The sequence below is a fragment of the Brachyhypopomus gauderio genome, chromosome 13, assembly GCF_052324685.1.
Source record: "Brachyhypopomus gauderio isolate BG-103 chromosome 13, BGAUD_0.2, whole genome shotgun sequence".
Taxonomy (NCBI): domain Eukaryota; kingdom Metazoa; phylum Chordata; class Actinopteri; order Gymnotiformes; family Hypopomidae; genus Brachyhypopomus; species Brachyhypopomus gauderio.
This window is the reverse complement of record NC_135223.1, coordinates 19886285-19909136: the sequence shown is the minus strand read 5'-3', so window position 1 is coordinate 19909136 and position 22852 is coordinate 19886285. Positions and strand designations below refer to the sequence as shown.

General features: G+C 45.8%; 1 protein-coding gene across 5 annotated transcripts in view; it reads right to left on the bottom strand.

Annotated features, from left to right (window-relative positions):
• Positions 1-21543, bottom strand: part of lars2 (leucyl-tRNA synthetase 2, mitochondrial) — a 33197-nt gene extending 11654 nt beyond the window's left edge. Inside the window, exons 1-12 of one of the 5 annotated variants that reach the window (XM_076971581.1) lie at positions 21457-21543; positions 19212-19453; positions 16772-16903; positions 12386-12477; positions 11284-11344; positions 10764-10853; positions 9809-9952; positions 5289-5396; positions 3076-3235; positions 2571-2675; positions 1962-2077; positions 1258-1541 (exon numbers count right to left, since the gene is read on the bottom strand). In XM_076971581.1, the coding sequence (XP_076827696.1) occupies positions 1258-1541; positions 1962-2077; positions 2571-2675; positions 3076-3235; positions 5289-5396; positions 9809-9952; positions 10764-10853; positions 11284-11344; positions 12386-12477; positions 16772-16903; positions 19212-19439 (1520 nt within the window). In that variant the 5' untranslated portion in view covers positions 19440-19453; positions 21457-21543. Of the gene's footprint in view, positions 1-1257; positions 1542-1961; positions 2078-2570; positions 2676-3075; positions 3236-5288; positions 5397-9808; positions 9953-10763; positions 10854-11283; positions 11345-12385; positions 12478-16771; positions 16904-18930; positions 18999-19211; positions 19454-21368 lie in introns of those variants that run through there. The other 4 variants (XM_076971580.1, XM_076971579.1, XM_076971582.1 and 1 more) reach the window with 4 other exon arrangements.
• Positions 21544-22852: the final 1309 nt, after the last annotated feature.

Below are 22852 nucleotides of genomic sequence, written 5' to 3'. Positions count from 1 at the left end.
GGGGCTCTAGTTTCCAGTCGGTTCTCTGACTGCTACCATCGAGAACAGACAATATCGCTGCTCAGGAAATGACTTCCATTTTTTTTTTCCACTTTCAAGGACTTGGCTGATAAGCTCCATCTCTCACCCAATCGTTCCTCCGACATCTTTTTGCTCAAGGCCCGTCTAATTGTACGAGAGGACGAGTTAAAACACTGAAGTGATTTTCCTCAAACTGTCACCATCGCACCCTGATCAGTTAAGGATCATTTCAGGCTGGCCATCATTACAGGAATCAAGGGACTTCAATGGGAGAAACACTGACAAAAAAGTGTTTTAGTTTAATGACACCATAGTGTCAAATGAGGACTTGTTTCAAAACGAACAGTTTCTAAAAGACCTGCACTGGTTCGATTTAAAGCTGAGTAGCACTTGAGAGGGTGGTGTGGGATGTGTCTAAGATGAGTCAGAATGTACTCTCTCTCTCTCTCTCTCTCTCTCTCTCTCTCTCTCTCTCTCTCACTCTTGCTCACAGAACAGGCGGGACATTTTGCCATGTTCTCTTTGCAATATTTGGTCAGACGCTCTTGAATGCTATGAAGAGAAAATGGCAAAAGATACAGAAGAAAAAAATGTGAGAGAACACCTTAAGTGTAATTAGGGAAATTACAGTGTACATTGTGCCTGAAGTAGAGGTAGGCCATACTCCCCATAGAATGGCTTTCATCTCTTTAGGGACTCAAAAAAAGTTTAAAAAGTAATTCTAGCATTTCCTAGAACGTTGGAGATCTAACACATATTGCATAATCATGCTTCATGGTCACAGACCCAGTGGTCTATTAACCCAAACTGCACTCAGGAAGAATCATATCCACACACAGCCTCCCGGACTGTGACTCAGTGGTGGGTGTGGCCTCCCGGACTGTGACTCAGTGGTGGGTGTGGCCTCCCGGACTGTGACTCAGTGGTGAGTGTGGCCTTGGAGGGAGGCCAAGCACATCAGCGGGACTCTCCAAACATGCACATGAAAGAGACAAAGAAGAAGAAGAATCTACACGGAGACGTAGAAGAAGAAAAAGCAGTAAAGTGTGGTGGGACACTTCTGTTCTTTTGCTTTCTTGGTCCAAGGTGCAGTGCACAAATGCAACCGAGTGGCTAACTGCTCTCGAAAACTGCTCTCCAAAACAATTTCAGAACTCTTACTCAACCATAACGGTGACCGAGAAGATGCTGTCAGGTGTGAAAGCGCACTTACAGTGTGACGGGGTGAAGCCTTACCTGGGGCATGGACTGGTCTTCCACGCATGGGCAGCCTGCAGGGGTGATGCCCCCTTGCCGGTCAGGGACGGGACTTTGGGCAGCGTGACTGGCAAGTCCTCCACAGGTACCGCCACCGGGCCACATGACTTGCAATGCACTATGGGAATGGGCGTTCCCCAATAGCGTTGTCTGGAGATCAACCAGTCCCTCAGCTTTGAACTGGTGAGGGAACCACCAGCGTGCTTTTCTCTGGCTTTCTGAGTGATGGAATTGAAGGCTTCTCCTCGTGTCAGACCTGTAAACTACAGAGCAGACATACTGCAGATTACTAATGTGTGGAGCTGAAGTTTTTTGAGTTGAAAGACTGATGGCGAAATATTGAGTCTATACGGTTATTTTAGGGTTCTTCAAGCGTTCATGAAGATAATCTCAAAACTATCACCAGTCAGCACAAACAAACCCTGCCTTTGTGCTCCATGTGAAACCTACAAAATATTTCTCAGGCAGTAAGTGTTTGTCCCTTGACGTCAAACACTATCCTATGCTGAGCAACAATTGCACCCGTGACCTTGTTTCATGAGACAGTATGAATGCTTGTGATGGTGAGTGTTACTGTGACAGGGTGAACAGGGATCTCAGAACCAGGATGAGTGTTTAACTGTGTAGACATGAGAGTGAGTAGCTGTCCCTCCTGGGACGTGGTGTGTGTGAGCAGTGTGTACCTCAGAAGAGTTGATTAGAGTGTGAGTGTCGTCTTCCTCGGCCTTCAGCACAGGGTTCCAGTCCAGACCCAGAGCCCTGGCCACACACGTATCCTCTTCACTGCTGTCAGGGATGCCTGTGTGATGAGCATGTGCCCACAGCATTCACGCGCCGCGCGCGCGCACACACACACACACACACACACACACACACACACACACACACACACACACACACACAAAGCTTTACACAAAAACTATCTACATGATTAAAGTGATTCAGTCACACAGGAGCTGTGTAAACAGCTCTCGAGGGATCCAGCTGAAACAAAGCCGGGCATGCTGGGAAATGGTGTAATGAGAAACCGGTGACATGTTTGCTTCTGTGCAGTGAGAACACAAATACCGATAACAAGGAACACATTCACACACACACATATATACACACACACACAAGCACATGAGAATTTCATTTATTTTTTGTTTATTTGTTATCTATATTGTTTGTTTTTTTTACTTCTGTGCTTAATTGTCTTCCTTTTGTCTTTGTTCTTTGAATGTTGTGCCTCAACGAGTTTGGGAATAAATAAAATCTCTAAAGAGAAGTCTTGGACACACAGAAACGCTCACCTATCACAGAGTCCAGATGTCCCTGAAACTCAGTCTTGGCAGAAATGACCACTGGAATCTCCCGGCCGGTGAACATGTTGAGGGCGGTGACCTCAGTAAGGGAGTCTGTGAGGTGCGGGTCAGCGAATGAGAACAAAGAGGTGAGTGTTAACTGTGCCGTGTCCTCTCCTGATACTTCATTACCTGCAGCTGCTCCACAGAGAAAGCAGAGCCACATGGGACTCCCAGTCAGAACACATCCAGGTGTGAGAAGACTAAAGCTGTGTGTTTCTCCAGGGCTAGCAACACAAGGGCTGCGTAGACCCCACATTCGATATGTAAAGGTTGTATATGTTACAAAAACAGATTACTTATCAATAAACCTGCTTTTTATGTTTTTTATTTGTTCAAACTGACACCTAAAATACTCATTGAGATCATTTGTGTGTGCGCATGTGTGTGTGTGTGTGTGTGTGTGTGGGGGGGGGGGGGGGGGGGGTGTATGGTGGAGGCAGGGCAGACACACCACTCCCATGTCGAAGGGCTCCGTACAGGGCGGGTCCCACGGGGCTGGAGCCATGGAGAAGGTGGTGGGAAGGCAGGATGGAGACGAATGCTGCTCCAAACACCGCTTCAGGAGAAGAGGTGTAGGCAGACAGCACTTCACCTGTCTCTCTCCCCTCCAACTGAGAGAAAGAGAGAGAGAGAGAGGGAGAAACAGAGAGAGGGTGAAATAGAGAAAACGAGATACGTGTGAAAGAAGATGAGAGCGTGTGTGAGAGAGAACAGAGTGAAATAGAATGAGAGCGAGTGAGAAAGAAGAAAAAATTAGTGAAAAGGAAATGAGAGAAAGAGTAATATAGAGATAGAAAGACAATGAAAACAATGAGAGATAGAGGGGAGAGAGAGAAAGACTAGCACAATGTACAGTGCTGCTTGAAAGTGGGTGAACCACCCAAACATGGTCATGTTTTCTTAAAAAAAAAAAAAAAAAAAACCATGAAATAAACATCCGAATCTCAAATTGTGAAGTAGACCAATTTGTGAACACACAGAAAAAGATATATTTTCCTTATTTATTCTCTCAAAAAACTGAAAATCTACCAAGTGCAACAGTATGTGAACTCTTAGTTAGTAGCTTGTGGCACCTCCTTCTGCAGCCATTACTTCAACCAAGTATCTTCTGTAATCACAAACCATTGTTGCACTACTCTCTGCTTTTTGGAAGTCTTGCCCTCTCCTCCTAGCAGAACCAGTTGTTAGAGGCTGGAGGGACGTCTGACATGAACCGCCAGCTTCAGCTCTTACCACAGCATTTCTATGGGATTGAGATCTGGACATTGAGCCAATCTAGAGTGCAATTCTTCTTTCTCTTAAGTCATTCCTTGGTAGTTTTGCTGGAATGCTTTGGATTGTTGCATAATCCATTTCCATCCCAGCTTCAACTCCCTGACTGATGACAGGATATTCTGATCAAGAAGTTGTTGACAGGCTTGAGAATTGGTCCTCTAGATAATATGGAGTGGTCCAGGTCTGAAGGCGGATAAGCAGGCCCAGGCCCCATGCTTCACATTTGGTAGGAAGCTCTTCTCTTTATATGACGTGTTGACTTTTCTCCAAACATGGTGATTGTGACTTCCAGTAGTCCAGGTTTGTCCAAGGGCTCTCTGGCAAAGTTTAAATGGGCAACTTTCTTCTTTCTTGAGAGGAGAGTCTTCTTTATCGCAACACTCCCATGAGAGTATTGATTTCTCACCTGATTGTAGTCGCATGTACATTTATCCCAGATGCTGCCAGAGAGCTCTGCAACTCCCCAGAGGTGATGTGATGGTTGGCATTTACCTGAATTATTATTTTTCTGGTGCTTCTCAGTGCAAGTTTTGATGGCCGTCCACTTCTGGGCAGAGTTGCGGTGTTGCTGAGTGCCCTCCAATCTTACAGTGGATGGATAGAGGTGGAATCTTCTGGAGATGGTCTTGTAGCTTTCCCCACACTGATGGGCTGTTGCCACCTTCTTCCTGATGTCCTCAGAGGTCTCCTTTCCTCTCGGCATTGTTGATCTGTGTCCTTTAAACCTCGGCACGAGTGCATTGATTGGTTTCTTCTGCCTTTTAATCAGTGTGGCCGAAATCTTTTCCCAAGGATGTCTCATTTGATTGGTCTGCTTAATTGACTACTTGACCACTCTCATGTATTTCGCCTCAGTCTTTTACCTAATTGACTTTACCAATGCAGCTGTGGTTTATATATAGACACACAGTGCTGCTTTAAAGTTTGTGAACTCCTTAAAATCGTCCTCTTGTTTTACCCTCAATGTGCTATATGAAATATGCTATTACATGCGTATATATATATATATATATATATATATATATATATATATATATATATATATATATATATATATATATATTTGCCCATTCAGTTTGTCTTTGCACATTTACTTTTCTTCAAAATGAGCACTAGACTCCCTTTTAGCAGTATCATGCTTAACCCTCCTTGGCTCTGGCCTTGCACTATTTGGAAATGAAATTAAAGATTTAATAAGCAAGTCTACTGCTAAATGAACACATCTCCTCCCGTAACATGCAGATGACTGAAGACAGCCCCAGAGTAGAAGCTAACCCCGATAATATAAACCCCCCGAAACACAGCGCTGCTCTGCACTGATGAGGACGCTGATTATGGCAGTGAGGGGAAGGAAAGCAGCGTGTTCTCGCAGCCGAGCGTGCGTGGTACCTTCAGCACATGGTGGAAGTAGCAGCCCGAGCACTCCCCGATCCAGTTGGCCTGCATCCCTTTCACACCATACCACTCCGGGAGATCAGCCAAGGCGTCCAGGAGAGCCTGTGAGACGGAGCACAGCGTTACCCGCGCGGAGCACAACAACCCGACCGACGCGGACAGACCCCTCCGAGCTGCGCTAACCCGGGCTCTTCTGTTCGGTGTCAGCATGGGCGGCGTCCACGGGCCGCGGTTTTATTTCAGGGCTTATGATCTTTCCACCATCGGCGCAACAGTATCACCCAGCGGACCGAACAAAGTGCGCTCGATTTACAGACACAAATCACTGAGTCACTGGAGTCATAATAAATATGTGGAAACAAAGCTAGTGAAACTCACGGAAAAACCCACACACTCTTATATTCAAGTGAACATGCGGTGTGACTCTGACCCAGGCGAAAGAAAAGACTCCCGGACAAAACGCTTGTGCGGGAGGAGCGTGCGGCGGGCTGAGTGAATAACAAAGAGGAAGCTATGCATAGTAATGAGTGCAGGGGCCACGAGACTCAGCTGGGCAGGGGGCCGGAGGAGGAGGAGAGGAAGCGGGGCGGCAGCAGCGCGTGGTTTTGATATCTCTCTCCTCTCCGTCACTCTGCATCAGCAGCCTGGCCCTGAAGGAGCTCCACTCCCCTGGGAAGGCAGATACGGAATAATTGCAGGGCCCCTCGGGCCCCTCCACACACTCATTACCGGAGACGGAGCCGCTCGCTGAGACCAGGTAAGAGCCGGCCGCGCTCACGAGGCAGGGGAGAGGGTGAGCGTGGAAAGGGGCTGTGGTGTTGCTCATCAGTTCTGCCATTTCCCCCCGGGGATAAAGCAAAGTCAGCCTGGCCCTGGGCGCAATGGGAACAGGCCTCTCTAGTGAACGTCTCCCCCAGTGTTCACACTCGCCCCTAGTCTAATCATAGCGCAGCCCTAACGTTAGCTGTTGATCAGCAACCGTTCTCACTTAAGGGGAGCGGTTGTGTAACTCTCCCTAGAGGGCGCTCTCCGTGCAGGGGGCTGCTGGGAGCCACACCTGGGTCAAGCCGGAGACTCAGACACCACGCCACTCAGACGCGAAGCAGGTGGCCCTCGACGTTCCCGGGGCCGGGGCACGACAGCCTACTCACTCTTACATCCCGCTGAATGAGAAACAGCCACGCACTCACACAGAGAACAAACCCAGCACATCTCCTAGTCCGTGTAAAGAGTCTCCATGGCAACACACAAGGCCCATATCCACTGTATATATACACTGAATAGAACCAGAAAAATAGCAAGACAAAAAAATATATATCTGGATTTGCCAGCTGGGAGAAGATCTGAATACATAATGCAGGAAATGTGTGTGTTGTCATGGGTAAAGAGATTGTGCGTGTGCGTGTGCGTGTGTGTGTGTGAGGGAGCGAGAGACTACGTGTTAAATCATTAAAGAAATGATCTATGAGAAGAACACAGCCTGAACTTGCAGAGGCGACCTCAGAGACGGAGTGTCAGGCAGATTCATTGCTCCTGCACCACGACGCTATCAGCCAAACTGAGAGAGTCTGAAGGAATATAGGCCACGGTGTCCACCTTCTGCCTGGTCACACGGCAGGCCACGCAGCAGAGCCCAGAGCTGCAGAGAGGCCTTTGGGCTTTTTTTAAAAACACACTCCATCATCCGTCGTAAAGAGATGCACAGACATTCATACACCCACTGACACACATGCACTCTCCAATTAGAGTGCTTCAATAATGAGTCTGGCCTATTAGGTGAATAATGATAGTCTTCCGCTCTTCCTGCACTCACGCACGTGTGCAACACACACACACGCCCACACAGACATACACACACACACACAGGCACACACACACGCCCACACAGGCACACACACACGCCCACACAGGCATACACACACGCCCACACAGGCACACACCCCCACACACACACACACACGCCCACACAGACATACACACACACGCCCACACACACAGGCACACACACACGCCCACACACACAGGCACACACACAGCCCACACAGGCACACACAGTTGCTGAACAGGAACACAGCAGCAGCTACAATCTGATACTGGCTCGACAAGGATCCAGAAGCACAGCGCACTATGTTCATGGTCCATTGCCTCAACTGCCAAGTACTCAGACCACCAAACAAACCTGGCACCCACACAGGCACACACACGCCCACACAGGCACACACACACGCCCACACAGGCACACACGCCCACACAGACATACACACACACACCCACACAGGCACACACACGCCCACACAGGCACACACACACGCCCACACAGGCACACACACACGCCCACACAGGCACACACACACGCCCACACAGGCACAAACACACGCCCACACAGGCACACACGCCCACACAGGCACACACGCCCACACAGACATACACACACACACCCACACAGGCACACACGCCCACACAGGCACACACGCCCACACAGACATACACACACACACCCACACAGGCACACACGCCCACACAGGCACACACGCCCACACAGGCACACACGCCCACACAGACATACACACACACACCCACACAGGCACACACGCCCACACAGGCACACACACGCCCACACAGGCACACACGCCCACACATGCATGCAGACACAGCTCTGTGTGCAGCGGACAGGCTCTGTGAATCACAAGGACACTTTAACATCTCAAACATCTGGGAATAAGAGAACAGAGAAAACGCCCATACAGGCACATTCTGATCACCAGCCCTCCAACCCCGTGATGGGGAGTCCAGTGTCAGAGCGCACACACATGCAAACGAGCTCCGAAGGCAGCCTGAGAACCCTAGCACAACAGCTGAAGTTAAACACGCTCTGGAAAACATCACCCTGTGCAAAACCTCGTAAAGTGCTGCTCAGAGAACAGGTCCTGAGTTCTGCGAAATCCCATTCTCAAATCTGTGTGCGACTCTAATCTAAAGGGGCATCCTGTCACCGCCCCACCACCACCTGCAATCAGGAAACGAGCCCCGGGCAAATCAGCCAGCCGACTTCACCCCAAGAGCCGGGGCGGGGGGACTCATCTCAGCTGGGCCCGGTGGAGGGGCGGGGGTGAGCCCCCACCAAGCTAGCCTCACTGTGGTGCCCGAGGGCTGGCCAGAGGAGAGTCACTGCAGAGCCTGTGATTACAGGAACAAGTGCAGCTTAGACGCCCCTCTGCTGATTGGCATTTTGAAAGTCGCACCAGTGCGCGCGCTCTCGGTTCCGACCTGAGCACGACCTCTTCTGGCCTGTTTCTAACCAGACGCTTCCAGGCAAACCTGCGAACCCAAGAGCTCCAGACACACCGGGGGCAGCTGATCTGTGGCAACACTGTCTGTAGCAATGGGGCAAGGTAGAGGAAGACAGAGTGAAACTGCTATTGCAAAATCTTGGTCAAATTCAGTAGGATGGCTCATTTATGTCCACCCTAGGAAAGTGTGAACGAAACAATATTAGTATTTCACTTAGTAATATTTGGATATTGATGTCTGATCATTGGATTCTAATTCACCACCTCAGTGAAGGCTCTCAGGAAGAAATCACATGCAGCAGACAAGACAACTGGGTTGACAACCACACTGCGTATCACCAGCTGAGACAAGTCGGCAGTGGTGACACTCAGACCGCTTGCCTCGGTACAAAAGGACCACTTTAGCTATCAGCCTCAAGTTTCGTGTTCAGACACCAGCAGGTAAAAACTAGGCAGTTGCTCCTTGAGTCTCTCACGACTAAACGCAGAAAGGCCATGAAGTATGAGGCACTGGAAAAGGGGGCAGATTTCTCAGGATCTGACAGACATGTCTACGGCTGCAACAGAGAAGAGGCAGGCAGAGATGTCTGATTGAGTTCAAGCTCACACTTCAGCCCTGAAAGTCATACCGTGGTCCTGACATACATCACAGATATAATTAGATGACCTGAGTGTACTTTTTAAGGAATGGAAATAACTGCATTTAAAATTGCAGCAATAATGTTGCTCAGGGGATCCACTGGTGTGGAACAGCGTCGTTTATAATATTAAGTGGAAATCAATTTCTTTACTTAAACTTTGGAGCAGAACCAACAAAATCAATTAAGCCCAATTAGGCTCTTTGGTTCCTGAGGGACACGCAACAGGAAGGGATGGAGATACTCCACCACTGACACGATGAAGAACTCGTCATCAGCTAAAACTTCACAATGACGAGTCCTGCCACATGGGCTGTGTTGAAACTCTGCAACAGTATTATTACTTCTGCCCACCCAAGCTTAGCAGTAAAATCACAACAAATTCTAGACAATAAAAAAGAGGGTTCCTTCATATGATTTAAAGGGCTTCACAATCTGACACTAGCATACATTTCAGAGCCTGCTTGGGCTGGAAGGTGGTGACATTCAGAGACACTGGAAACACCACAGTGTGGTAGCAAAGTGTTCAGGTGCCCGGCCAATCACAAGGAGCCGTACGTTCAGGAGGAGGCGGCTGGAAACTCACCTTGGCGTAGTTGGTGGTCTTGATGAACCACTGCTTGAGGAGCTTCTGCTCCACAGGAGCACCAGACCTCCACGAGCAACCGTTCTCATCCACCTGCTCATCTGCCAGGACTGTCTGATCTATCGGGTCCCAGTTCACCAGTGCCTAAACAGAGAATGAGTACACACACACATGTGCAAATACACACACACACACACACAGCCTATAGACTTCGGAACAATGTGCAATCAGACATAAGAAACATCTACGAGTCTGTATAGGATGGGCTGTAGCATGTGGGCCTGGTGTTCTGTGAGAGGTTTCTGACAACACAGCCTATCAGGGGATCAGTGCCAAGCAGATAAATGTTCCTCACTGATTCCTTGAGGTGGAAGGAACCAGGAGAGAGGACATTTTCTGACTCAGAAACAAAGTGTGAATCACATTTCAGAGTGCATACACAGAGCAAACTGCACACACAACCTATGCAAGCATGCTTGCGACCCAACACACATGCACACACACGTCAGCTTATACATGTGCAGAAAAAATAACTGTAAAACCGTGCTGGATTTGCAGTGATGGGTCCTTATACGATAGTCCCTTATGCTCTGCTATGTAGGCTGTGTCAAACACTTCACCCATGGTGTAAGTGTTTGTAAATAACATGAAATATCTCAGAGGACAGACACTCACACTAACAACCTCACTCTCGCTATCCGCCTCGCTCTCCCTTCTAGGTACACAACAGCTCTTCCTCTCTGGACAGCCTCTTCCTCTCCACGGCTACAACTCTCGCTTTTGGGTAAGATTTGTTTTTAAAAGCCACATCAGTGCTTTCAAATAAAAAAAATATGAAGCAGAGCTAAAAGATCTGCGTAAATGGGAATCTCCTTGAAACACCACGTTAAATTTTTAAAACAACAACAAAAAGGGCGGACAGGCAAACTCTAGTCACCACGAGGACCTTCCTTACCTCTTTCTGATAGGCCAGTCCAGCCTCATAAAGCTTGACAAACAAGTACTGGGTCCATTTGTAATAATCAGGCAGGCAAGTAGTAATTTCCTGTCAACAGATATGAAATCAACTATGATTACAAAAAATATATATATATAAAAATACATATTTAACGTATTTAACACTAGACGTCCATGAATAATAACATGGGAATCAGGACACTCAGCAGATAACGCAAGAGCGAGAATGTGCGAGCTGGCCAGAGACGTGTCAAGAGACGTGCAAGAGACGTGTAAGAGACGTGTCAGCTCTGGAAGAGTGGGACTTCTATTATGACGGGAATACCAGCCGTCTGTTCACATGGCAACCAGCCACTTTCACAAAAGAATGCCTGCAACATTAACTCGGAGCTCAGGAGTCAACATTGGGAGTGATGAAAGGAGGCGACACCGCCGGCTTCACTGGAACGCGACGTGGCGTTTGCGCAGGTGAGCGGTGTGTGGCGAGATTCAGCAGGCCCCGCCCCCTCCGTACTCACCCTGTCCCAATTAAAGCACAGCCCCAGGCTGTCGAGCTGCTCCCGCATGCACTGGATATTACTGGAGGGAGAAGGGGGGGGGGGGGGGGGGGGGGGGGGGGGCAGGTGGGGGGAGGAGAGAGGGGGGGGGAGGAGAGATGGAGAGGGTGAGAGAGAGATAGCACTGAGTGGGATGGGAACGTAAAGTTCGGGGCTCGTAATGTGCTGATGGATTGATGTGTTTGTGTGGGCGGGTCCTGACGGTCGCCGATTGTGTGTGCGTATGTGTGCACGCGCGCTAGCGTGTGTTTGTGCCTATGCCATTATCAGTGTTTGCCCGAATACACGGAGCACTCACACCCTGGCACCCACAATGCGTGCATAAATCTCGCCTGTGGGCTCAGCATACGCACCAGAGAGCATGTGGGAGACAGAGGGGAGAAAGAGCACAAGAGTGTGAGAGGGGAGTGAATGAGGCAAAATTTGAGAGAGGAAGCCTGTGTGCGTGTGTGTGTGTGTGTGTGTGTGCATGCGTGTGTGTGTGCGTGCGTGCGTGTAAAAGAGGGTGCCAAAAAAGAGATTATGGGGATGGAGAAGGTCAGTGGATACTGAAGGCTCTTATTATTACAGATTAGCAATCAGGAGTAAGACTGGGAGCGGGGTCACCTTTGACCTGTCACTGCATACATGAGTACAATACACTATTAAATACACACATATTCACACTGAAGGAATGCATTATGTGAATAAGCAGAGTGTGATAAAGGGTTTAAAACACAAGATAACAACAAATGTGAGAGTAGGGGGGGCACTGAGACAGGGAGGGGGCACTGAGACTGGGGGGGGCACTGAGACCAGGGAGGGGGCACTGAGACAGGGGGGGGGGGGCACTGAGACAGGGAGGGGGCACTGAGACGGGGGGGGCACTGAGACAGGGAGGGGGCACTGAGACAGGGGGGGGGGCACTGAGACAGGGAGGGGGCACTGAGACAGGGGGGGCACTGAGACAGGGAGGGGGCACTGAGACAGGGGGGGGGGGGGGGCACTGAGACAGGGGGGGGGCACTGAGACAGGGAGGGGGCACTGAGACCGGGGGCGTCTCTGAGTGAGGGCACACGTCCACCTCTTTGTCCAGTCCTCTGGGTCCAGGCCCCGCTCAACAGCTGCATTCTCAGCCGGAAGGCCAAAAGCGTCCCAGCCCATCGGGTTCAGCACCTGCAGACAGAACACAAGCACACACAGCCAAGCTCAGTCTTTACTGAACCCTCCCCCTCACACACAAACACACACCCAACCGGCCCATTCTGACCCAAAAGCAGCCGGGCCACACCATAGGTGGTGTTAGAGATCAGGATTTGGCTGAAGGAAGCAAATTCTAAATAGTTTTAATATATCTGCGAGATGTACACTCTTATAACTTGCTATGGGCTCTAAGAGAAGCTCTCATTGCAAAGAAACAAAGACGTCAGGAAAACTTGGTGCTCAAGAATCATAATGTGTGCTGGGCAGAGGAGATTGAGCATGCTGTGTTTAATGGACACTGCTAATGCAGAAGGGAACATCCTTTAGAAGAAATTAAGTTTCACACTCATCACAGCATTAGGCGCTGATCACTGCAGCAATCAGAGGGGTTAGAGAGTAGATCATGTCTTTGGTGTCCACAGCAAATGTATCCCTCCTTCCACACCCACCCCTCCCTCCTGATGACAGTCTTTCTCACTCTGTCCATTAGATAAAATTAGCCTCTCTTCCCCTGCTATAGCTACAATAAAACACGGACAATGTGAGGGAAGAGCTCTATTTTTGTTCTTATTGGTCCATGAGACAGTGAGGGGGGGAGAGAGGGAAGAGGAAGAGAGAAAGTGAGAGAAAAAGGAAGAGTGAGAGAGAGAGGAGGAGGAGAAAAGAGGACTGAAAAGGAGAACGCTTGAGAAAGGTGAGAAGACCACGAGGCAGCAATGTGGTGAGAGGAGAGAGAGAGAGAGAGAGAGAGAGAGAGAGAGAGAGAGAGAGAGAGAGAGAGAGAGAGAGAGAGAGAGAGAGGAGAGAGGAAGAAAGGGAGAGAGTAGGAGAGAAAGGAGTAGAGACAGTGACTCTGAAAGGTTTAACCACTCGTGCTGTAGCAGAGCAGAATCAGTATCCTTGGTAACTGGCGGCACCTCATTTGTTAAGCAAAGCACTGAATGCTATTAAGCCAAGAGGTGCTAAAACTCAACAGTGCAGGAAATATGAACTACGGGCAAACAAGTACAAATATATAAATAGAAACCATGATGTGGAATTTCTCTGTGGACTAGGGATGAGATCGCCACTCTCTTTCATGTTACTGAAGGCAGCAGCAGACTGAGGCATGTTCGTTAGCATGATCACATTAAGGACACGAGACAAACGTGCAGTCACGCCTCAGCAGCCGTGTCGTCAGACACACCGTGTTCACAAGCTGCTCCGCAACAAAAACGCACACGCAAGAGACGAGAAATAGAAATATGAGGGGAAAAAAACAGATGAATTGCTATAAAGTGCTTTCAAAGTTGTCGATTTTGCAGTATGCTCCAGGAGTCTGGAGTAAAAAGCAGAATGCCATCATTATTTCAACTTTTTCGGATAATGTTTTAGGGTTCTGAAACATTAGCACTATTTGCTATCGTCCGTTTTAGCTGAGTATAAGCAGACTAAGAAAAATGCATCCAAAGGAACTATCACACTAGTTACCCACAGTGTTTCTTCTGCATCCATGTCCAGACCTTGTGTGTTATGTGGGTTGCTTGACTCTAGTCTCATTTCCTAGAACCCGGACCCATTGCCTGGTCAGATGTGCTGTGAAACCAGACACACCAGCCTCGATGTTCACTTTTCACTTGTCTGTTAAGCTGGAACCGTGAGCCTCGGGGGTGTGGCGGGGTGTCACGGCAGTGCACCGAGACTCAGAGTTGAGCCTCATGCGTTCTGTACACACCTGCAGTCACTCTGGTACTAAGGTACTTGTTCATTAAGATGAGACGCTGCACATGCACAGACCTAGAGCTACTGATTCAGAGAAGACCGACTATTACATCACGAGGGGGGAGGCAGCTGTTGTCCTGGACATAACGGTGTTATCAGCTCTGTGTATTTCGCTCCAGATCTGATCCCACTCCAACAAAACGCTCCACCATCTAAAAGAAGGAGAAGGATATGAGAAGCACGAGGCCTTTGGTGGCTGGACTGGAACGAGTGTCCCTGTGGAAATCTTCACCACTTATTTCTAGTTCACTCTTGAGTGTAGGCTTTAAGGACTCCTGCCTTTTACACCTGGGGACTGTCTTGTGAAAGGATAGAGTGTCTACAGATTGTCAATAGCATCAAGTGCAAGCCTAGAGAGTAGACATTTAGTGAAAAGGGGTAGTATTTAACTCTGTTTCATTGCAGCAATTTGCTAAAATCAAATAAGTTCATTTTATTTCTCATTAATGTACACTCAGCACCCCATCTTGACAGAAAAAAAACAGGAAATGTGGAAATCTTTGCAAATGAAAAAAAAAGAACTCAAATATCACATGGTCATAAGTATTCAGACCCTTTGCTCAGTATTGAGTAGAAGCACACTTTCGAGCTAGTACAGCTAGTATAGTCTTCTTGGGGAAGTTTTTCACACCTGGATTTGGTTATCTTCTGACATTCTTCCTTGCAGATCCTCTCCAGTTCCATCAGGTTGGATGGTGAACGTTGGTGGACAGCCATTTTCAGGTCTCTCCAGAAATGCTGAATTGGGTTTAGGTCAGAGCTCTGGCTGGGTCAGTCAAGAATGGTCACAGAGTTGTTCTGAAGCCACTCTTTTGTTATTTTAGCTGTGTGCTTAGGGTCATTGTCTTGTTGGAAGGTGAACCTTTGGCCCAGTCTGAGGTCCAGAGCACTCTGGAAGAGGTTTTCTTCCAGGATATCTGAACTTGGCCGCATTCATCTTTCCTTCAATTGCAACCAGTCGTCCTGTCCCTGCAGCTGAAAAACACCCCCATAGCCTTGGCCAGATCTGTTCCTTGCCACATTTCTGTCTCTGAGCTCCTTCAGCAGTTCCTTTGACCTCATGATTCTCATTTGCTCTGACATACACTGTGAGGTCTTAAATAGACAGGTGTATGCCTGTATGCCTGTATCAGTTTAAATTAAACACAGCTGAGCTGAACTCCAATGAAAGAGTAGAACCATCTCAAGGATGATCAGAAAAAATAGACAGTAAGTGAGTTAAATATGATTGTCACATTAATAAGAAATAAAATGAACTTTAATTTTTTTTTATTTTAGCAAATGGCTGCAATGAAATACTTGCAGGGGTCTGAATACTTTCTGTACCCACTGTAACTAGCTTGTTAATGGTCACATAGAAATGTAAAAATATATACAAATGCACATTTATCATTGTTTTAACCACAAAAAGCCCCAAATGTCTACTTCTAGAGATATTTGCACAACAAAACCAAGGTACATGATGGGGATGCCAGAGGTCTGTTTAAGGAGAGTTTTGCGCTGGTATAAATTTGGATTAAAAATGAAAAAATGGCACAACTAAAATATTGTGTGTACTGCTGGAACAATGTATTTGTGAATGTGTGTGTCTGAATGTCAGCTGAGTGTCAGGGTGTGACAGCTGCAAATTGCTTCTCTGCCATTGTGAACACCCTCCAATGGATCAAGAGGGCAACGTCACTGTGAGGACCAGCTTCTCCAGAGATGTGCAGCACATGAGATGAATCGTGTCACACAATCTTTATTGTCCATGGGGTCTACCTACTGTCTAGAGAGGATACCGCACAGTTTACTTATAGTTAACTGTACCTAAACAGTGCTGTCCATAAGCATCAGGTCAAAAATTCATGATGTGAACAAGCTTGTGCTTAAGTGACAGAGCTGTGGTACAGTACTTCTCTACCCCCCCCCCCCCCCCCCACCCCCCACCCCCTGACCTCCCACGACGAAGAGACCTGACTGAATGCTGTCAGCTGTGGTTCAGTCACAGGCATAGGCTCACTGTCAACGCTGTCAGTGGGCCAGGACCTCTACTGAACACTGCGTTTGTGCCACCGAACAGCTGCTACCTCGGCCTGGTATGAGAGGGATTCATCGCAGGACAGGATGGGGATGGATGATGGAAAGGTTCAAAGGTCACACAGAGGGAGAGAGAGAAAAGCATGATTAAAAAGGGAGGGAAAGAACAAAAGAACTGGAAGAAGAAAGCTGGAGGAAATTAAAGATGGCGATGGAGAGAGAGGGAAAGGATGGAGAGAACTTGCGGGGACATGTCAAGATCATTTTAAAAGGCTATGGACTTTAATGGACATCCTCAGAATAGGACTTCCTGCCAAAAGGAGTAATTTGAAATGTGCCCTCTCAATTTTCTCTCCATTTAGCTGCCTTTGACTTGCAGAGACCTTGACCAAGGACAAAACCCCAGAATGCTAAGCAGGAAGGAAACAAAAGGTTAAACACGCACATGTGTGAGAATGAGTGTAGGAAAAATCCCCGTTATAGCTACCTTGCGACCTTTCATGCGTTGAAAGTGGGCGATGGTGTCACTGATGGTGTAGACTCTCACATGGCCCATATGCAGACGACCAGATGGGTAAGGAAACATGGAGAGGACATAAAACTTCTCCTTCTGGGAGCTCTGAATATCAATAGAGAAAAGACAGATTAAAAACTCTGCAGTGTTGACTTTTATATATCTATTAATTATACATTCCAGTACCATCCAACTTAGGCAAGCTATTTCAAACTTAGTACTCAAACATGTGAAGCTCCTGGAAATGTTTTTACATTTTTTACCAGACTAATTTTTTCAGACTGTCTGAAAAAAAGAGCTTACTTTCTAAAAGGTAAATGAATGTGGAACTATGAGCACTGTCTGCATGCTAGAAATGCTTCAACAGAACTATACAGTTGAGCTAATCGAGAGGGTTTTCAAAGGAACACTGACAAAAGCAGACAGAATTTTCCACTTTTCCACCAATGAATGTCAAACATCTGACAAATGTCCCATCAGTTTTTCTCTCAGTTTTTCTCTCTTGCTATTTCTTGTATAATTCATGTTGTCCCCTGTAACAATAACATTTTTTGTTTGGCTTTTGTACTAGATGTGGTTCATGAAAACTCTTACAATGAACTTTGTTGGAACTTGAAATTATCATTTTGTTTAAGATCAATAAAGGCCATAAATTAAATCTGCAGGTCAAAATTACTTAATTTCTACATGACAACAGAAAACACTAGCACAGTGTCATCAGTGGGTGAGTATAGAGGACGTGGCTCAGGCCTTACACAGTAATCTATGCCCTTACTGGAAAAAGTAATCATATTTATTTATCGTATCATGACCCCAGAGTATCTTCACATTGTGCTAACAAAATCCTAATCTAATCCCCGAGACCTTTACTTACGCCCTCTTCCCCCACCTGGGATGTCAGGGCAGTTCTTCAATGAAGTTGCAGTCTTTCTTTAAAAGGTGAGAGTGACTTTCCGGCTACGTAAAGCTGACCTTTGTGATGGTGATCGGTGGAGCCATCACCATGGCCGCACGCGCGCACACACATGCACAGCTGCTTCCGGTTCTGACTCTTAATTATTCATAAGGGCCTGGTGCAGGGCGCCCGTGTGGCTAGCATTAATCTGCCCAAGTCATGAGAGGGCTGAATTATTCACACACCGCCAAAGAGGTTGCAGACGGCTAGAAGACCCAAATTCCCACCAAATACGCTGTATATGGTGGGAGTGTCTGGAAAAAAGAACCTGGCCCATCAAGAATGTTCATGGAGAACGTGAGGTAAATAAAACTGTATTCCCTTACCCTTGTTCACATCAATAATACACACAACACATATAACCTGGCCCAAATGGAGGGGCACATGAAGACTCTGACTGATCAGACACTCACATCCATGCATGTCGGAGCAGAAACAAAAGGACTTTAATGATCTCAGCATGGTTTCAAGGGTCAGATTATTTTTAGAAACAAGGAGAGCAGCCCTAAGCGTTAATTACAGTCTGACACCACAGTAAATTGATTTGCTTCACAGTCAGTGGCCAAAGATGAGACTCCTCTTTAAAAGAAGACAGAAGTAATAAAAATGTTATTGCTTTAAAATTTTAAAAAGCAATTTTCCTCTGTTTACTGAGGAAAAATAAAAACAATGAAGATGATATGTTCATGGAAAACATAAATACCATATCCTAACTGTGAAGTGACTGGCAAATTTGTACTCTGATATTAAACACACTGATATTAAATGACTACGAGCAACTGTACATGATGAGTAGAGGGACTTTTCCTAAGAGACTGGCTGCATGTTCCTCAGACACTGTGCTCAATTGGTTTCTGTGGTCAGGTCAGATTTAGTTGATCTTCTTTAGTTTATCTTCAACATACACGTCCAGCAGACCTCAGATCTCTTATCTACACATATGCTGTACACTTGAATACATTTGACATCCTAAAAGACTAGTGGCAAAAGGCTTCCAGAGCAGTGTCTGCACAACAGTGAGAAAAATCTCTATGAGATCAGATTTTATAGTCACATACACTAAATCGAACATGAAACTGCCGACTCAGAAAAAAAGTAATGCTAAGCATGAGTGAGACAGACCATCTCTTAGGGCCTTTTACTTGGTCATAATAGGTTTCCATAGTGCCAAACACACCTTCATCCAGCGGCAATGATTTAGCACTGATGTTATACAATACACCTGGGAGTCTCTGTCCCTGCAGCCTGCAGAACATAGTGCAAACATAGGGAGGATGAGCTTGTGTGGGCAACCCTTATGTCTTTTATTCACTCATTTGTGTCAGTGCCCAGAGGATTTTTCACACACATGGATATCAATGCACACATGTGTACTCACACACACACACACACACACACACACACACACACACACACACACACACACACACACACACACACACACACACACACACACACCTGCTCCTCCGATCCCTTGTGCCAGTTTTCCTGGATGTACGGATGCCACCACTGCTCCACCCGGCGCCTGGTGTCTGCCCGGTAATCTTGCTCCCATGTACCAGTCTCACTGAACAGGCTCCGTACGGCAGGCCTAAGGGCCCATGCGGCAGGCCTACGCAGCGCACCAAAGCGCCCCCTCTGCCACACCAGGCCCAGGGAGCCAATGGCCAGCCTGCACGTGGCCATCCGCACCGGTCACCCTGGAGATATGCAAAACAAAACAAACAATTACGTCAAACAGGGGAGAAAAGCTTAACACAGGCTAGTTTTATAAAAATACTCCTATTAAGGAGTTTTATTATTAACCCATCTGACCCTTTACAGCTGGAGTAATTGATCAGTCATTACATTATCATAATAATGAGATTATCAAGCACAAATTCCTGTAGTTGGCAGACAAACTGTACATATATATAAATATAATACGAACACCTATAATCACCTACACCTGCAAAAGTGGTCAAAATGTAAGATGTACTAATGTATTGAACAGGACTACAAGGTCAGACTTCATATTAAAGAGGACAATGAATGTATATTACATACCTTATAATGGCACGCACAAAACCCAATGATTTTTTTTACATTACTGTAAGATTTGCAGCAAATCATATATTGTCTGGATTTTATTTTCGGTCAGTCTATATTTGTTTTAAAAGTCTCATAATACAAAAACATCTTGATGCTCATTGTTGCTATAGATGTTGCTACATAAAACATTCACAGGCCTCTTTAACCAACACATCAGTGCATATACTGATGACATCAGCAAGCATTTCAATCAGTCCCTAACAAATCTAGCGTCTGATTCTTTTTAATCATCAAAGCATCAGCAGTTAACATCAAGAGCTTGTGATATCACCCTGATATCATTGCTCCTTCCAAAACCACCATTTCAGTCTAGTCCCCATAATCCTACAGTTCTTCTTCAGAAGAACATCAAAAACACACAAAGACGTGGCTCTTGTAGTGCAATTAATCTAGATTTACAAAAATGTCAGCTGATTAAATCAACAACCACCAAACCCATATCCATCAGTGTGTCTCTATGGCAACATGAGATGCTGTATGGTGATTATTAAGCAATCACCTTGGAAACTAAAAAACAAAACCAACAATTAAAAATAGCTTTTCATAAATAAAACTTAAAAGGAAGAATCTGCATTTTAACGATGAATACCCATGTGTCACCTTTGGAATGTGTTCACCTACACTAAGAATTACTTAGTGCCAAATGATTCACATGAATATATGAAAAAACACATTACAGTTCCATAGCCACAGTCCCCCAAATGTTTAGACACAGACAATACAGACTACTTGTCTAATTATTCATAAGTAAGGACAAAAGCATGCTAAAGACCTTTTTAACAGCATTAAATTCTAGTGATAATAAATGTGTTTTTGCAGCACCAATTCGCAATTCTCCAAAGAACGCCTACGTGCTTTATGAGTCCCTGCCGTCTATCTTAGCGCAGTGGTACATTCAAGGTCGCTGGTTTGTGCAGCAAAGGATGGGAGACAGACAACGGAGTGTGTGTGTGTGTGTGTGTGTGTGTGTGTGTGTGTGTGTGTGTGTGTGAGAGAGAGAGAGAGAGAGAGAAAGAGAGAGTTGCTATGGTTACAGGTTTTCAAAATAGTTATAAACTGTATGAGGATATTTCAGAACTGATCAGTGCCCATAAGAACATGATGGTGTTCAACCACAACACACTAAAGCAGCAGCCTCAACAGTCACTTCAGTTGCGTCAGCTGTCTAGCTAGCACACCTATATTACACAACATGACCTGTTGTATAACACCTTAGGTTGGCTCGCTGGCTAACTAGATAGCAATCGTTTTATATTACACAAAATGACTGTGTGACAGCTTACAGCAGCTTCTAACTCCTGTTAGCCATTTTCGAGGACACATCGAGGATTGTTAACCAGCCGCAAAATAACTTCAGCGGAGACAAAACTGTCAGCATACATGTCTAACAGCAGTGCATCGTGTCTCATACGAGCGGATATCTCTACTGAATCTCTTTAATCGGATCAAGACTCAAACACGTCCCAGTCTAGCTAACCTGGCTAACTCAACGGACAAGCCTCGCTATTTATCAAAGCCACTTACTCACAATAACGGTAGAAAGAACGTATTCGTCTGTTCTGGAAATTATTTGATATCATGACATGAACGTTAAACCAGTAGTATATCATACGTCTTTAATCTTTCTCAGTTGTTCGGCAGATGTACATCATTCTCAAAACATGCTTGTCAGAACTCACACCGCTAACAGGACGCCGCCATATTGTTCAAATAAAACTTTATTGGGTCTGTTATTGAGACACAAGTTTAGAGTGTTGGTAGGGTGTTTTCTCGTAATACTCGTAGCCCGAGGAATTTTGAAAATTTGGGACTTACATTTCAGTTTATAGTTAATAAAAGCCTAAAAAAGAAAGGTAAAAATCTGCATGCAATATTATTAAACGTAGCATATATGTTCTTTGTATTTCAGTAATTTGTGGTTTCACAGTCATATTTTTTTTATTAATTCAATCATTTCTAGAATTTTCCCCAAGCAAATTTATTTATTTGTATTCTGTGAAGCGTTCAATGAAGATCTGGGTGTCTATGGATGACGCTGATAACTATTGAATTCTCACTACAGTGGTGCATATATTTATTGCTTGCTGTAATATAGCACATGTGATTACATATTCAGAAAGTTCCTAAGTATAAACTTCACTTCAATTTTATTTCTATTTAATGCACTAGGTTATCTGCCAGGCATGAAAATCCGGTGTTGGACACTTCTGCCTGTTACCTTAGCAACCCTTTTATCTCTCCAACACCAGATTGTTTTCAGTGAAGGATTTAGATTTGTGGGGAGAAGCAAACACATACCAATAAAATGCAAGGGACATTTGGTATCCTCAAACACATGGCAGTGGGCCTAATATACTCGAAGACATTATAATATGTGCTTTAGAAGTATAAATCAGGATAAAGCTAAACTCATTTCAATTAAGCCTTCTGAAAACCCCAAAGCAGTTTTGAAGGCTGGTCAAGGAAACTTTTAAATTCAGTTTTGACGTCTGATGGTCCTTCCAGCCATGATGTATATATTATATGTGTGCAACCCTGTGATTAGCTCAGAGACCTTCAAATGTTTAAATGTGAATCAAAACACGGAATCATTTAACTATCATCTTTCTCCAATTGATAATGTCATTAAATAAGAAAAAAGAACAGAAGAGGAATATGGTGGGGTTGTCACGGAGACAATCGCAGATTGTTCGCTTGCTGAACTTGAGGTACAGCTCACAGATCATACATCAGGGCTCAAGATAAGGGGAAATGGAGGAAGCAATTAAATCTCTCACATAATTACAGCTATGGCTCCCAACCCCCTTGATACAGAATTTCCATATGTTAGAAGACAAAATAATTGTCATAGTCTGTCTGTATTTACAAGGATAGCCTTTGTGAATTACATAAAATTAGCATTTTTTGTTTGTTGGTTGGTTTTGTTGGTTGGTTTTCCAAAACTTTCATTTTAAAAGACACAGTTATTATTTTGCTGAAATATTTGTCTAAGTCCTTTATTCCTAAAC